The 17,436-nt window shown below is 41.1% G+C and overlaps 1 protein-coding gene across 1 annotated transcript in view; it reads left to right on the plus strand.

Annotated features, from left to right (window-relative positions):
* PRRT4 (proline rich transmembrane protein 4) overlaps positions 1-16,603 on the plus strand; it is a 56,238-nt gene extending 39,635 nt beyond the window's left edge. The window contains exon 3 of the mRNA XM_075273877.1: positions 14,434-16,603. Coding sequence (XP_075129978.1) covers positions 14,434-16,358 — 1,925 coding nt within the window. The 3' untranslated portion in view covers positions 16,359-16,603. The remainder of the gene's footprint in view (positions 1-14,433) is intronic.
* Positions 16,604-17,436: the final 833 nt, after the last annotated feature.

Below are 17,436 nucleotides of genomic sequence, written 5' to 3' on the forward strand. Positions count from 1 at the left end.
GGCACTGTCTCCCTGTTTACATCTTGGAAGACAGATTTGCATATTCTTCCCATGTTCCCTTGCAGTGGAGCAACTATGGCTGTATAAGTCTCCACACACCTGAGAAGGTGGTCTCTCCCTAAGGATGGACGTTATCCCCACAATCTTTCATCTTAGTCTCAGAAAGACATTGCACCCAATATTGATGTGATCTTGAGTTAGGGCTTCTGTGTGTTCCTCCTCTTCTATTGTTTTAACACTTAATTTGCCACAGGACTTTTCTGTAATGTCAGTTATGTCTCATTCATCTTTAGCAGCAATTATGGACAAGGACAATAGATGGCTTTTATGGCCCACTCGGTTAAATGTTTTGAGTGGCAGTGGCCACAGTCCAAAAATGCAACAAGGCCAGATGCTAGTTCCACACGTTTAGTGCAGACCCAGTTCCATCACCATGAATGACCCATCCACCCCCTCTAGTTCCTTCACTCTGGACTGTTTTCTGTCCCATTTTTCACCAAGGGTAGGTACTGCTTCCACTCCGCTTCTTCCCTCATTTCATGGGTGTAAGATGAAGCGCTGCCATGCAGTTTCATAGTTAATGAGCCTGGATCAGAGGAGCCACACAGAAGAGGAGCTGCTCTGCTGTATCCTACAACAGGTATCTGCTGGATGGCTCATTGCCAACTACAACTGCACAGTGTTGTCAGCGACAATGTCACTAATATTGTTGTTGTACTGCAGATGGGTCGAATAACACATTTTCCTTATATTGCAAATATGCTAAATATGGTGGTGCGCCACCTTATTAACATGTATAGTGGCTTAAAAGAGGTGCTACCTTTATCATATATATCTTACAGGGAATATTTACATTCATGCAATGAGGGCCGAAGAGGAAGAACAGCTTCCACCTCTTAGTCAACATCATTGTCCTGGGTTGATTGAATGGGAACTGGAGGAAGATGAAAGATCTGGGTCAGGGTCATTATGGCATAGAAATTGGGATTCTTAGACTGGAACATTATTTGGAAGACTCTCATTTGAATTCAGAGAGAGCCCTTGATATGTCACAGACACAGCCAGGGGGGAGGATGAACTTTGTTTCTTTCCAGATGACGATGACGACGACCATGCTCGCTTGAACACCAACCACGGCGATGAACTCTGCACACTCTCGGTCCACCTGTCTTAGCCAGTGCTCCAGCTCCTCAGCCAGTGCCATAGCTACAAGAAGTAGGAGTAAAAGCAGCAGCAGTTGTCAGTACAGTTGCGGGAACATGATGATCTAGACATTTTTCATCTTGCAGTGACAACCAGACCCATAATTGACATTCACCGGCTGCACTAGCAGGTACAGTCGTACCTAGAGTGCACCTATATTTAAGCAGATAACTGTGATCTCATTGAATTCTGGGCGAATAGGTTACAGCAGTGGAAGGAACTGGACAAGTTTGCTATTGGAGTTGTACCTTGTCCAGCCTCAAAAGTAAAGGCCAAATTCTAGCCCAGTAGGTTAGCGCAGTGGAAGGAGTTGACCCAGTTTGCCATGGGAGTTTTATTTTGTCTGGTGTCAAGTGTAATGGCCGAAAGGGTGTTCAGTACTTCCGGTGGAATTGTAACACCTAGAAAGACAAAACTGTCCACTGCTAGTGTGGAAAAATTACTTTTGTCAAAACGAATCAGGCATGAATCCATCAGGATTTTGACACATCTCTGTCTGAAGCCTCCGAATGAAGGTACCACTGTCTCCATCTATCATGTTCCAGTTAATGTACTGCTGCCTTCAACTCCCACTGCCACCACTCAGCCAGACATGTCCTGAGGCCTGGTCCATCATATTAATCCATACTGTACTGCCTGCCACTCAGGTTACCATAGCTACCACCACTCAGCCAGACATATCATATGACTTGGTCTATCACATTCTGCTTTACCACACTGTTGATATAAAACAAAAACACCCAAAAAATCTGCTCCCATAAAAAAAAAAAACAACCAAAAAATCTGCTCCCATAAAGAAATCTCTAAAGCCGTGTGGCTTTAAAGAGCTATAAATTGGATAGATGGGTTCCTAGAAGCCCTGACAGTGTTCAACACTATGATTTAAGCTGTTGTTCACACTGAACTTGTTCAATCCAAAACAAATCTTGGTCTTGAACAACCTGAACCTTAAACAAAATGAATCTTAACCCCTTAACGACCAAAGACGTAATAGTATGTCCTTTGTTGTGTAGGGATGTATGGAGAGAGCTCAGCCGGCACCTGCCAGTAACAGATGTGATTGGTATCGACACTGATCGCAACTGTTAACACTTTAGATGCCACAGTTAAACACGGCATCTAAAGTGCGCAGGCTCCAGGCGATCGGTTGCCATGACAGCCGGGAGTTTATTGCCAAAGTTCTATTACAAGCATGTACTAGAAGTCAATGAATTTTACTAAACACTGCAATACATTAGTATTGCAGTGAATAGTATGAGCGATCAGACCCCCTAGGGTTCAAGGTCCCTAAGAGACTTCAATAAAAGAAAAAAAAGTGTATATAAAAAAAAAAAAAATACAAAAGTTCAGATCCCCCCTCTCATTCCTTAGATCACATATAAAGATAAACAAATATGCTCAAATTACTAAAGTATAAAAATATTTATTCCATAAAGTGAACTGCGATTTTTTTTCAACGCTTTGCCTTCTAAAACAATTGAATAAAAAGTGATTGAACCATCACACCTTACACCAAATAGTATCAATAAAAGCATCATCTTGTTCCACATAAAAAAGACGCCAGCACCATATTTGTAAATAAGGAAAAAGTTACAGGTGCCACAACATGGCAAAGTTCTTCATTTTTAAAAAAACATTTTTAAAAGCTATCAATCCATTACAAATCCTACTAATATCCTACTAATATTATAAATGTGAAAGCATGTGGGTTTGCATGTTTGTTACTCAATCACACAAAAACGGCTGAACCGATTTGGATGAAATTTGGCACGTAGATAGTTTGTAACCTCAATTAACACATAGGCTACTTTTATCCCGGTAAATGACATGGCTTCATGACTGTTATGAATTTATGTTCACATACTGTATTACACTGCTCTTGCAGTGCTCTACACTGCTCTATCAGTTAATTGCACTTTGGTGATAATGCTAGGTCGGTTATCTCTAAATGTAGACACAAACATAACACAAAGTCCATTGTGTACAGTCATCTGCATATTATCTGATCTGGTCCAGTGCTGAGACACTGACATAGGGAAACCAACTTTAATCAAAATTGGCAGTTTACCAATTTTAAATATGCTGGGGAAAAAAAATTAGTTTGTGGCAAAATTCTAAAACAATGAGAGCTATGAATGTAGCCAGACGTCACAGACTTCTTTTCAAGTGGATCTCAGGAGGATTAAGAAAGCTAGACGTTAAGCAGCTCTTAGAGCAGCCGAAACGCCAGAGCAGGCAGATCATCGACGCCAACAACACACTCATTATATGACGTCCCAGCGAGCTGCTGAGATGCCGGAACAATCATGGGCACGGCGCAAGGAAAAAGTCCAGCAGCAGGACAGCTTGAGAACAAAGTATTGTTTGTCCTGCAAACAATAAGCCATCATGTGACTCTGTGGACTGAAAATAAAAAAAGACTCTTGGAAGTTGGAAGGTGGGGAGGGAAAAAAAAGATATGATGTGCAATAGAGTGTGTATGGTATGGAGAGTGTATATGCTGTGTGTACAGTGAATATAGAGTATTTGATACCTGTGTGCATTGTGGCTCAGTTACAGAATCATGCCTTATATTTTAGGCCACTTATTGTCACATTTCTGGAACTATATCAGCATCTACGCAGCTCTCCTAGTATCTATATGCAGTCCTTGAATGAATTCACCCAGAATAACTGTGATGGCTGAAGCCGGAGCTGATATTTGATATTTTTATCTCATAGGATTTTATTAGTTGCCTCTTCTCCCAATTTGTTTTCTACAGATGAGGAGGGATGGGTAGGGATTAAAGGGAATAAGAAACACTTGAACTTATATAAAGGGGTTTTGTTGGAATCAAATATGGATCTCTAGCTAGGGTGGCTGGATCGTTCAATATGTATAGATTTAGACTTAAAGACTGTGCAGCAGATGGAGATATATGTCTCATTTCCCTGTCTTCTTCAGTGATCTTTGTCTGTAAGAAATCATCTCTCTTCCTGCTCATCTGTGTCCCATTCCCTGGTCCTCCGACTCACTTGTGTCTGATTTCCCTCTCATTTATGGTTCTCTCCCACCCTTCCCTGTTCTTCTCACTCAATCTGTGCCGAGGTTTCCTAATAGATTCCACTACTAGGGCCAAGTAGGAGAGCATATTGACAACTTGTACATTATCCAGCAGTTAGGCAATAGACCCAGACAAAATATTCTCCTCTTAATACAGCAACAAATGTGGAATTTGGAATTAACTCTCTTTATTACTCAAGCGGGTGCCAGAACCTTTAGAAGTATATAGGAAGGTAGAAATGAGGCAACATAGCTGGAGTGCCATAAGCGTCACATGATGTCGTGCAGCTGTTGAGCGAGTGCTTTAGGGGATTGACAGTGACAAATAATGACAGTTGAATGGTTTTCACTGGTTGCAGAAGGGGCTGTGTGTGGTGTCTGGGGCGGCAGGGACTTGGTAAGTGGTTTGTAGATACAAATAATAGTTCATGGACATGTGTAAAGAAAAAAAATTATTCTATGTGTGTCATTTGGTAATAGGACCTTTACTGTACAGCAGGGGTGGGATATTTATGGCATATTTATGATCATTCATATAAGCAATGTGGATGACTATACATTTATATATGTTAAAGGTATATCTTAGGGTTAAGGGCACCTCATGCACAGTATTTGCTGTTTTTTTTTTCTAACATATTACGCTGCACTCCATTGACTTCAGTGAATGGAACAGTCTATATCCCCTGTATGCACTAAGGCTGTGTTCACTTTAGGGTTTTTAGATTTCTGTCAGTGTTTTTTTACAACAGTCTTCAGCGCTGTTCTTTCCAGGAAAAAAAACTGGAACCGCAAAGTAAAATTGATGGACCCCATTATAAATTGATGGGGCCACCAGGTTCCATTTAAAAACAATCAGGCATAGCTGTCATGGCTTCACTATAATCAGAAGCCATAATGTGACCGCCAATCAATTTTCCATATTGTCGATCAGAGCTGGTACTAACATTGGCCCATGCAGTAGGACCCTAAAACGCGTCTCTCACCTATCAACACTTCAGAAATGTTTGATTCCTTGTTTTCCTAGTAGTATTCATGGTAGTGACTATGAGGGTACTTTAGATGTAACTTCAGACAGCATCCAACCGTAAGCTCTGCAGCTACAGCCGGAGATTAGGTGTCTGTGCACACTGAGAGAGAGAAGAAGTGAGAAGAAAGATTGCAATAATTGCCCTACTATACTATACTATACTATACTATACTATACTATACTATACTGCAGTATATAGAATTAGAAAATATGACTTTACTGCTTCTTTAGATTTGCAGTCATATTGCAATTTATTGTCTCTTTTTGGAAACTTACCCAAGTAAACATTGGGGCACTGACTGAAGAGAATGTGACTGCAAGGTCAGACTACAAAAAGATTTTAGCCTATTACCATACCTCCCTACTTTCAAAGGCCTCAATAGGGACAGAATGTGTGTAACCCTATGCGCATCTCAGCAAATTTAGCCCCACCCACTTCCAGAGTGACTCCGCCCATTCCCATCATTTTTTTTTTGTGCCTGCACACAGTATAATGCCCCCACATTACAATTGCCCCACAGGATAAAATCCCTCTCCTGGTGTATCCACAGTATAATGTTCCCCTCCAGCTACCCCCACAGTATAATGTCATCTTCAGTAGCCCCCATAGCTGCCACACAATTCAGTGTCCTCCTCCATGTTCCCCCATAGTTCAATGTCCCCTTTCAGCCTCCTCCACAGTATTTTGCCACTCAGCTGGTTCCGTCACACGGGCAATAGCAGCTCCTCACCAGGGGTTACAGAGTCCAGATCTATAGCCATCAGCTGAATGTAAGGTGGTGCAGACGCACACTTTAGTGAGTTGTTCTCTCTGTAGTCTGCATAATAATAGTATAGACAGGTAGGGGAGAGACTGAACTGCTGTTCTCACTGGGTCCAAAGTTTGACTGAGGTGCAGCTTTGGCGCAGTGTGACGGTTTGAATTCCCATAGCCAATGTTTCCTAGTGCATTGTAGCATTAATGCTACATAACTTGCATTGTTGTTTGACACATGTCATTTGTGTAGGTGTAGATGTAGGTGCCTTGTGAAGCTTTTGGGGGACCCAGGTTGTACAATGGCTCTACCAAGGCAAAACAGAGTTGCTCCTACGGAATTGTACTCCAGGAGAAGTTGTGTGTTGGTCGCCCGCTGTGCCACCCACTATGACTGGGTTGCTTGGGATGCCCATGGTGGGAAAAGAACATATTATTAAAAAGGTGTTCCTAAGCTGGGTAGAGGAGAAAGGTGAGGAGCCAATGCTGTAGAGGAGAGAGGAGTGCCCGTTGCTTGTAGGTGGCTTAAATGGCTAGGTTAGTTTGAGGAAGAAAAGTAAGGGCTCGTTCACATCTGTGTTGTGCTCTCCGTACTGCAGGTTTCCGTTTCCTGCATAAAACAGAGCAGGATACGGAAACCTGCAGGAGTCTTTCTCACCCATTCATTTGAATGGGTGAGAAAGCTGTCCGGCCGTGAGCGCCGGTGAGCGTTTTATGCTCTCCGCCGCGAAACCGGGTTTTATAATCCGGACACAGAGTCGGACATGCAGTACTCTGTGTCCGGATTAAAAAATCCGGTTTCGCGGCGGAGAGCATAAAACGCTCACCGCCGCTCATGGCCGGACCCAGTCTGTGCTTTGCATCTTCTGGCATGCAGAAGATGGAAAGCACAGAACGGAGAGTATAACGCAGGTGTGAACCTAGCGTAAATTAACAACAGCTGACCCAGTAGCTGATTCCTGGTACCATAGCATCAGTGAACACCCTGTTACAATGGCATGGGATTTAGAAGGCAGGGTGTTGCATCTCCCACACCAGCAGAAGCTCAGTGACTGTCTTATCCAGTTGTATGTAGCAAATGCAATACCAGTAGAGATGCTTTCAAGGAGGATCCAGGTGTCTGTGGTATCTATGCCTCTACATTCCTCCACCTGTGAAGAGCTCTGGAGATGATGGCCTGACCCAGAGAGCTTGAAAAGCAGGTTAAATCACATTGCAAAGACACTTTCCTTTCCAAAGTAGCTATCATTTTTTTACTCAATTTCCAATTATTTCTTAATTTTAATAGACATTTGCAATTGTACCACTAGCTGCTAGCTATAATTTGCTGGTCAGATAGTAATTGTTAATGTTATACGTGTTTCCTTGGCTTTAGATCTTATGTGTCATATTCTAATCTTTAATTTATTACATTTCTATTACTTTCCAGGGCTCCCCTGTTTACTTATTTCTCCAAACACATGTAGGTCAGGAGAGTGCAATAACCAATTTAGTTAGGAAGCAGGAGTGTGTAGGAGCATTGGTTTCCTGGGAATTGCCTACATTTTGGGAAGTAGGTTAGTAGGTAATGTTGCTATTCAGTCCATGTCAAAGCTGTCATCTCATGTCTGGCTGATGAAACTGTTTTCCGTGTCAGTGATGAGATGACCATTTACTGTAGATTATCAAGGGCTGCTGTCAGCCGTCTGGGTGGCCTGGAAATTAAACAAGCTGTCTGATTAAATGAAGGTTATTTTTCCTTTCTGTATGCTGCCAGTTGATCAGGACAGCAGGGTGCATGGGCTGCTATCAGGCTATGTATATTTCCATAACCAAAGGCCCTGATTATAGAATCTCATGCAATAACATCTCATACTACATCAAAAACAAAAAAAATTGTGTACCCAGATAACCAAATAATGTTAAACTTGAGATTTAATGATTGCTTGTGTAATGTTTGACAAAGGCTATACGGTAATATGAATATTGTATACATATGCAAATATGAGTTATGGCATTTAAAGAAACCTTTGCATGGACTGACCCAATGGCAATGATCAGCAAAGGACATTCCTCAGGAATTGTGGTTTCCAATCCCCGCTCTTGTTTGCTACATTTCAGTGAAGCAGATGCTGTATGAGGATGAACAAAATAATGTGCGATTTTAGTTTGTGGGGGGAGGGCAACTGAGACATGTGCCCCACATGGCGTTTGTTGGGGGTCACTAACAACCCACTTTTATGAATTTAGATACAGATTAAAGACAGTGAAATGAGACGATGCACAGATTGGTGCTTCAGATTGCTCATTTGCATATTGTGAAATAAATGAACATCTTGGCAAAATAGGAATATTCTTGGGGGAAAAAGTGTAACATTCAGGAGAGCCTGACATAGTCCCTTTAGTATAATTGATGGCAAAACAAAAAATATTGCTTATAATAATGAAAAAACAATATACTGTAACATAAACAAACAATATACTTCCCTTAAACAAAAGGGAAGTCAACATCTAATGGTCACAATTATTATCACTTCAATCCAAGCTGCATATAGAGTAACACTTTACCTAGGCGGCCATGGAATAAATATGCAGAAACAACAGTGCAAAGTCTGCTCCTCTGTTCTATGACTAAGATTTATTATTTTTTTCCTTTTCTTAGTTATATAGCGCCAACATGTTCTGCAGCGCTCTACAGATATATCATCACTCAAAATCTGTAAAACTTTGGAGAAAATCATCTTGTCAGGGGTTGGTTTGTGCAATAAACTTTCTAAAATAAAACTGGTCTTTTACCCAAAGCTGGAACTACAGGGCAGTAACTGGGAATACACATGGGAATAAAGGAAACTAGTTCACTAGAATTTTAACTTGTATATTTTTTTATTAAATATATTGCTCTTAAATGGGCTCTATCATTGGGAAAAGTCATTTTTAACTAAGAACATACATGCATAGCCTTTAGAAATGCTATTTTACATCTGCCTTTTGTATGTAAATCGCCTCAGTAGTTTTTGAATGAGCCCATTTTTATTCATATGCTAATTAGCTTCCAGCCAGCACAGGAAGTTCCCAGAGCACTGCTCTCTGCTATTCTCTCCTAGCTGTGTGTGCAAACAGAAAGCAGGAAGTCAGCAGCAGCAGCAGCAGCATAGGCTACATAGGAAAGAATAGGCAGAGGGTGCACGATGAGACTTCTGGGGTGCACCAAGAGTCTGATTAGCATATGAATAAAAATGGACTTATTCAAAAACCACTGAGGCGATTTACATACAAAGGGTACGTGTGGAATAGCCTTTCTAAAGCCTATGCAAGGATGTGCTTAGTTAAAAATGACTTTTCCCAATGATAGAGCCCCTTTAACGGAAAAGCAGGCAACACTCCTATGAGTCTGAATAATAGGTAGTATGACATCACCGGAGAATTGCCCCCAGAGTATTAAATGTTTTAGGTAGTAGTCTGCAAAAAGAAATGGTAAAAAACTGTGTCTGGCATATTCATTACTCTGCAACAGGGGCAAAGGAGGATCATTATTGGCCGGGACTACACACTTTTACTACCATAGCAAGTATTGCATGGCAATCTAAAGCCAGCCATAAACAGCAGAATAATGCTGATCGAACCCGTGGAGTTTAAGCCCACCAACCATCTAATGTGTTTGTGTGCCCCTTGCTCTCCGGATTAGACAAATGGACTCTAACATATCCAATACTCTTGTCTGATAGCAGCTCATTCCCCTCTTCCTATTGAGACTGCATGCTCAGGTTAGCCCAGTGTGCATACTTATGGGGTTGAAACAGTTGTCAACTTTTGACATGCTATGACCAGTGGTTGCTTGATTAAATCACTTAGAATCGAACTGGACTTGACCCCAATCCAAAACGTATGGGGTTTGTCACCCACAAACCATTATTGTACTCTTCTGAGGTCCCAGAGGAGGTATGGCAATGATATATACGATTATACTTACCTTGCCTCACTTCCCCTGGCTTGCTCTCAGCATCTGGCAGTCCCTCAGCATCTTCTTCCAGCCTCCTAACTGACATTCCAGTTCCCCATGGGCCGGCCCGTACCACCATAACAGTGCTTCAAATCATAGACCTCAGCAGTCCCATGTGTGACGTCAGCCAGGAAGCCAGAAGAGAGTGCATAAGGACTGCCGGACATTGTGAGGGAGCCCAGTAGAGGTGATGCAAGGTGACTGTAACTGTTTATCATTTTGTAACACTTCCAGTGGGCCTCCACTTATACTCTGGGGTCTGAAACAAACGTCATGGATGATCTTCATGAATATTCATTAAAAGGAACCTCTTGAAGATCGACCATCTCTAGTGCTTATATTTCAGCTACTTCCATATTATTTTGCTGCCAGTCATAGCAGTATATTATAGTAATTGGACTAATCTATCTAAGATACAATGAGTATTATCTGAGGATTTTCCAGTTGCTGCCTCTGTTACAGTTACTATCCACATGGACCAGGCTTCTGGTAGACAGGAAATTAGAGTTTGCTGTGTTTGATAACTAGATTTTCTCCATCTTGCTGGAAAGAGAATCACATTACTACTTTTTTCTTTTATGTTGATATATTGTACATGTGATTTTTCCTGGAGGCTGATCACAGCATTGCAATCTGTTACATTTCTTTTTTCGTCCTTCATTTGGAAGAAATAAGGGAGTAAAGTACTGGCAGATATAAAAATAATCTTCAGTGCAGATAGACATGACAAGCTGTCCATAAGGGGTATCATGGGACTGGCTTTGTACCTTTGTCATCTGTTATTGTTCATGAATAAGATTTAGAAATAGACATTGAATAAAAGTGATTTAAGTGTGATTCCATGTGGAATTCCTTAAAGTGTAACTAAACTTTTGGACAACTTTTGATATTTTTTGGCAGTTTTTTTTGGCATTAAAACATTTTGTAATATACTTTATTAAGAGATTTTGTCTCCTTTCTGTGAAATCCTGCATCTCTTTATTCCTCCAATGGCGTCTGTACTGAGCTGTGTTCCTGCCTCTCACTAAATGTTACTGTGTATGGAGGATGGGCTTGGAGCAAGGCCTATGTAAAATATAGAAAAAATGAGGGTAGGGTCTCAGATATTATAAAACATACACACTTGCTTTTGGTGTCATATGAAAGAGTAGATTCTAAGTGCAGTACTAGCTGTATTATTTCTAGAGATAACGCTGGTTAAAAACCGTGGGAATTGGGATATTTACATGATATATATTGTAAAGCTACATATAAATATTCTAATACTGACATTGTTTTCAACCAGTGATAGCTCTAGAGATAATATAGATAGACATTGCAACCTTAGCATCATAAGGATAGTATCTTCTCTTTCATATGACACCAAAAGCAAGTTTTTACATTTTATAATGGCTGATATAACTGTTTGTAATTGTCCTTCCCTGTCCTCATTTTCTCTGCATTGCACACAGCCCCTACTCCATACACAGTTAGGGTGAATTCACACTGAGTAAACGCTAGCTTATTCTGAACGTAAAACACGTTCAGAATAAGCGGCGTCTAAAGCAGCTCCATTCATTTCTATGGGAGCGGGGATACGAGCGCTCCCCATAGAAATGAATGGGCTGCTTCTTTCACTCCGTGCAGTCCCATTGAAGTGAATGGGGAGTGCCGGCGTATACGGCAAGCTCTGCTCATGCCGGAGCGTACACGCCGGCACTCCCCATTCACTTCAATGGGACTGCACGGAGTGAAAGAAGCAGCCCATTCATTTCTATGGGGAGCGCTCGTATCCCCGCTCCCATAGAAATGAATGGAGCTGCTTTAGACGCCGCTTATTCTGAACGTGTTTTACGTTCAGAATAAGCTAGCGTTTACTCAGTGTGAATGCACCCTTACTGGGTGTGAGGCAGGAATAGCTCTCAATACAAAGGAAAGGGGAAGAATAAAGAGAGGCAGGATTTCACAGAAACGAGACAAAATCTGTTAATAAAATATATTACAAAATGTATTAAGTAGAGAGGAGCGAGTAGTATTCGATCGAATACCTCACTCCCATAGGAATGTGTGTAAGTGGCCGAACACCAAGGGGTTAAGCACAGTGAATATTTGATGCGCTTAACCCATTGGTGTTTGGACGCTTACACGCATTCCTATGGGAGCGAGGTATTCGATCCAATACTACTCGCTCATCTCTAGTATTAATGACTCAAATACTGCCCGAAAATCAAAAGTTGTCCAAAAGTTTAGTTACACTTTGATCCATGAGCTGGATTTATACACTATTAGGCAACATTCACACAGTAAATTGTTGTTTTCAGTCAAAGCTGCAATTGCATCAGAAACAGAAGATAAATATTTTTTTTCCTTTATACATTTCCTCTTTTCAGGATCCACGAAGCATTGTAGAAATGCATCAAAAACTACATCTGACTACCATGTTTGGATTTACAGTATTGTGATATGTACTCAACTACAACATACAGTAGAACACCCAGACATATGGGATATACATAGGATGAAAATGTCAGTAGGACAGTATAGCCGTTTACTAAAGAATTCACACTCAGGCAGTTTAGTGGGTTTGTTTTGTGGATACAACCCCTGCCCATATGCATTATTAGGACAGGGTGTGATGTACAAGTGATTCCCGTTCTGGTTGATTTCAACAGCCCACAGATAATACTACATTTCACTTGCAGCTGCCACAACAGGGAAAATGTCTGACTGTTCACTCTTTTCCGTGGTGAAATAAGCTGTTTGTCAGGGGTGCTTAGCTTGCTGCCCCGTAGACTGCATTCAGAGACAACTTCAAGCCAACACAACTTTATATTTTTTTGTTTTCATTATAAATGTGCATTCATAATTTACAGGTCTATTTCTGCATTGAGGCAATATCCCCTCAATGTGCTCTCTGCCCTTGGAATAGGGCTGAGATAACCCTTTAGGGCTAGTTCACACAGGGCAAGAGGGGAAGGATTTTGGCATGGAATCCTCCTCAAAATCTGCCCCTTCACAATAGAGGTCTATGTAGACCGCTAGCGTTCTTTTTTCTGCTAGCAGTTTGTTCCCGCTAGCGGAAAAAAGATGCGAGGTCTCCTTTCTTCAGGCGGATTCCGGGGCTGATTCAGCCGCGGCGTCCGCCTCGCGACAGCACCCTCCAGACTAGGCCCATTCCGGAGCAGAAAGTCGTTGCACTGCACCGGCATCCCGTCATGGCAGCCGTGACGTAATGTGCACACGCGGAATCCCCATGTGAACTAGCCCTTAAATTTCTACCTCCTAAGCCCCAAAAAGTATCGACAGTATTTTTTTTTTTTGCACTTCTAGTAGTTGTCTACATAAAGTCACTATTTACATCCATGTATTAATACCTACATTGGTGCATGCAAAAGTAAGAATGCATTCCTCTCTCTCTCTCTCTCTCTCTCTCTATATATATATACACACACACACACACACACACACACACACACACACATCGCATTGTTTATTTTGTTCATTGTGCATACAGTTTTGTCAAGCATTTTTTTTTATCTTACTAGAAAAGAAACATTTTGCCTCACCTGGCATGTAATATTGGAATTGCAAGACGAAAAGGAGCATTTAGCAGAAAACTGGGTTTTCACGTGGGAAATGCGGACAATTCAGCAGTATTCTAGAATATAAACACAGCAGTTTTAATATAAAACGTGGCAGAGTATAAGGATTGTCAGTAAGACCCTCTGGGATAGTCTTAATGTTTGGTACAAACTGCACTGAACCAGGAGGTTTTCCCTTAAGTCTTCATTAGTCATAGTGTTTGCTCAGGAAAAAAAAAATGTGGATTTATCTTGAGAGCCAAACTACTCACTCCTTGAGTTGAGAGCTGCAGAAGTGATGAGAGATAACAGATTGTGAAGGGTATGATGTATCAGGAACACAAATGTAAAATATAAGGTATTTATAGGACATAATCATATTCTGCAATCATTTATGGAAATAAGATTTTAATAGACTTTTAGTCTAAATTCCAATAGTGGTAGCAGTTTCCATGGATATACACGATGACTTCTTATTATCTATAGACATGCTCTTCTAATAGTGGGGTAGCTAAATTTGGGCATTTCCATAGCTAGGAACAGTTGAGTATTGAAATCCACTAATTTCAATGGACTGAAGAAGTTGGAATTTGTCAAGAGTTGCCAATTCTTACTCAACAAGCTTGGGCTCCAGAGCTTTCCCATTGCATGCTACATAAATATCCAAATCAGAGGCCAATCAGAACCAAATGGGTCTATGTGGATACCTTTGTTCAAGGGGTCTTCTTGCTCACCCCGGGAATTTGTAATCTCAAGATTTGTATCCTCCAAGTGATAGGTTAAAGTTAAGAAAATTTTTACAGATACATTTTATTTAGTAATATATATTTTACCTATTTATTTATTTCTTTTTTTTTTTTTTTTGCAGATACTGGTTTTATTTCGCATGGCTCAACATTCCCAACAGATCCTGCTTCTTGGGACTGCAGTTACTCTAGTTCTGAAAAGTGTGATGTCAGCATGACTCAAAGGCCAACCCCTCATGATGTAGACCCCACTCTCCATGGACTGTCCCCACTTCTATCTGCTCCACCCATCTTTATTACATTGCATGCGGATTGGAATACATCTGTGGCTGACTGGGGTGTTGCTTGGGAAGCTCTGGTATATGGCTCTGTTGGGCTATACGGATCAGTGGCTCTACTTGCTTTACTTTCCATTTTCTGTCTTGTGTTTAGATGCCCCTCAGGCGGTTTTTATTTTTCACTTTTACACCTCCTGTTGATAGCATTAGGCAGCAGCCGAGCCTTTTCCCTCTTTTACGATGCCTATGGCCACCAGGATCGTCTCCCAGCTTTCACCGCTTTGCTTCTGCATGACTTAGCTTTCCCCTGTATGACATCAAGTTTCAGTATTGCATTCCTTTTGCTGTGTTCAAGATGTCGTCTTCAGCACTCATCTCCAAACCTTCCCCGGCTCTGTCTCTTAGCTTCTGCAGCATTGCTTCATTTTATCACTGCAGGAGGAGCAGTTGTAGTTGTTGACCTTTTACAGCAATTCCCCTTCCTCCTTCTGGTTTCTAGAGGATTTTACGTTGTATTAACTGTTCTTCTGTCTTTCTCCTTCTTCATCTTTTGTTGCATTGCAAGAACCCAAAGCACCCAAATCTATGACCTCAAAAGTTCGGCTCCCCCTACAGAATATATAAGTGGCTGTCCTTTTGCAAACCTGAAAGACTGGTACAGAGCAACCCATGTTGTTCTTTTGTCTGCCTGTTTTGGCATTTTGAATGCTGGTTTACAATTGTATGCTGTATTGTATGCTATGGGTTATGGTGGTTCCATTGTATTTGGCCCTTGGCCTTGGTGGGCTTTCCAGTTAAGCTCAAGTCTCTGTGAAGTTGGAATCTGTTTACCACTTGCACTCATAGGAGCCTACCCTATTTTTTGTGCCAATGAGATTGGAAGAACCAATTGCTGGACACAGATATTTCGCCTTTCCCCTGGGCATGTTACAATGAAAGCGCCTATTTTACAAAGTAATCATCAATGGGCTTCTTCTCAACATGAAAAGCTGCTTGTTTGTGACACCATTGCGAGGAGCGACTCAGAATTCTTCCCACTTTACACTCTTGTGGAAAAACGCTTAAGTCATGAAGAAGACCTGAGCTTAATCTACCACAGCAGCAAAAGCCTTGAGGTTCAGGGTTTAAGCATACCCCATGGTTCCAACACACCATCATATATTAGTGTGCAGATAGACAGTGACTCAACTGTTGATTTTCGCCCCCCATCTCCAATCAACCTGAGACGTAGCATTGATGAGGCGCTTTTCAGTGAATCTTTGATACCCAAGAGCCTCTTTCATGGCACTGCCTTATCCAGTAGTTTATCTCTCACTATAAAAAGCTCAACACAAATGGAAGACTGTGTCTTTAAAGAAAAGGCCTCCGATAGGGGACTATATCGAACTTCATCTTGCATGGAGATAGAAGCAGGACTACCTATAATACAGCCAATGCCAAGTACTAGGCATGACACTCCAGATTCTTCCTCTCCAGGGGTGTGGAAGGGAGAGCAGAGCACTACTAGCTCTGTGTGTAAAATGTCATTGGATGGATCATCCTTGGTGCTTTGTTCCAGTCCTGAAAATGTAGCTCCCTCAACTTGCAACCCTGAAGGAAAGCAGGAGTCAGGCTGCAAATCAAAAGCGGTCTACCATGCATTGACTCCCCCATCACAGGAGTCTTTGGATACTACAGCTCAGCCTGGAGGTAGTCTGAGAGATGATTTGATAAACGTTTTTGGACCAATCGATGCTTTGAGTGTTTGCAGTGACACCATTGACTTGTAAATTAAATAAGGAAATGCAGTATTGAAAGAGAAAAGCATTTTAAGGCAGCCTGTTCATGCCCACTGGGAGAATGAGTCAAGCAGACATCTCACATATGATGCACATATACTGGGCAGATGTGGTTGTTGTCAGACCTGACATCTATATTTGAGAGTTTTTGATTCTAGAGAGAAAACAAAAGATGTATTTAGATTCTATGTATTTTATATATTCAACCATGAAGATTTCCCATCTTTAAAGGCTCCTTTTTGGAAGCAGTAAAATGATATGGCTATTTATACGGCTGTATAATTCAGAAATGACCCCTTTGGATCTGTTGATATATTTGCTTAACATTCAAACCAAATTTGATACATTACCATTACAAACCATTGATACATATGATGGTTTGGCCAACATTTTTGCATGTTTTGGACACCCAATAAAAATTAGTTTGCATCAAAATTGCAAAAAAATAAGGGTTTTTTCACTCTGGGAAAACTCCCACCACATATGGTAAATGGATCCATAGGCCTCTATTATAATGACAGAAGCTGAAAGTGTTCTTTTGACCTCTGTTCGATGTTTTTCATTTTTTTAATACATGGTCAACAAAATGCAGATGAGGTAAATTTTACTGTGAGAGATACAGCTAAACAAGAACATACACATCTGCCATACTTGTGAAACATACTACTGTCCTTTATAGCAGACTTCTTTGTCCCGTACAATTTTTGGCAATTCTTGTATTTTATTTTTCTGAATGTGGCTTAGACCTAATAACAAAATACAGTGTATTAAACAGGAAAAATGTACAAAATTACACCTGCTAGACATATGGCACAAAATATAATTTTGTATATGCTTAAGAGACAAATATAGAAGATAACTACACTGTGGCACTGAACTATAAAGGAATGGCAGTTCCCCAATAAATATTAAAGTAAGCGGCATGTAGTATAGTTTGAGATTATTTTGTTTATTCATTTTGCTGACCCTTGGTTCACATCTGGGTTTGGTAAATCGTTCGGGAAATCCGCATGGAGACACACCCCCCCCCAAACGGAGTACCGAATGCATTTGCAAGCGGTGTGCAGTG

Source organism: Leptodactylus fuscus, chromosome 5 (genome assembly GCF_031893055.1).
Source record: "Leptodactylus fuscus isolate aLepFus1 chromosome 5, aLepFus1.hap2, whole genome shotgun sequence".
In the NCBI taxonomy this organism is placed as follows: Eukaryota; Metazoa; Chordata; class Amphibia; order Anura; family Leptodactylidae; genus Leptodactylus; species Leptodactylus fuscus.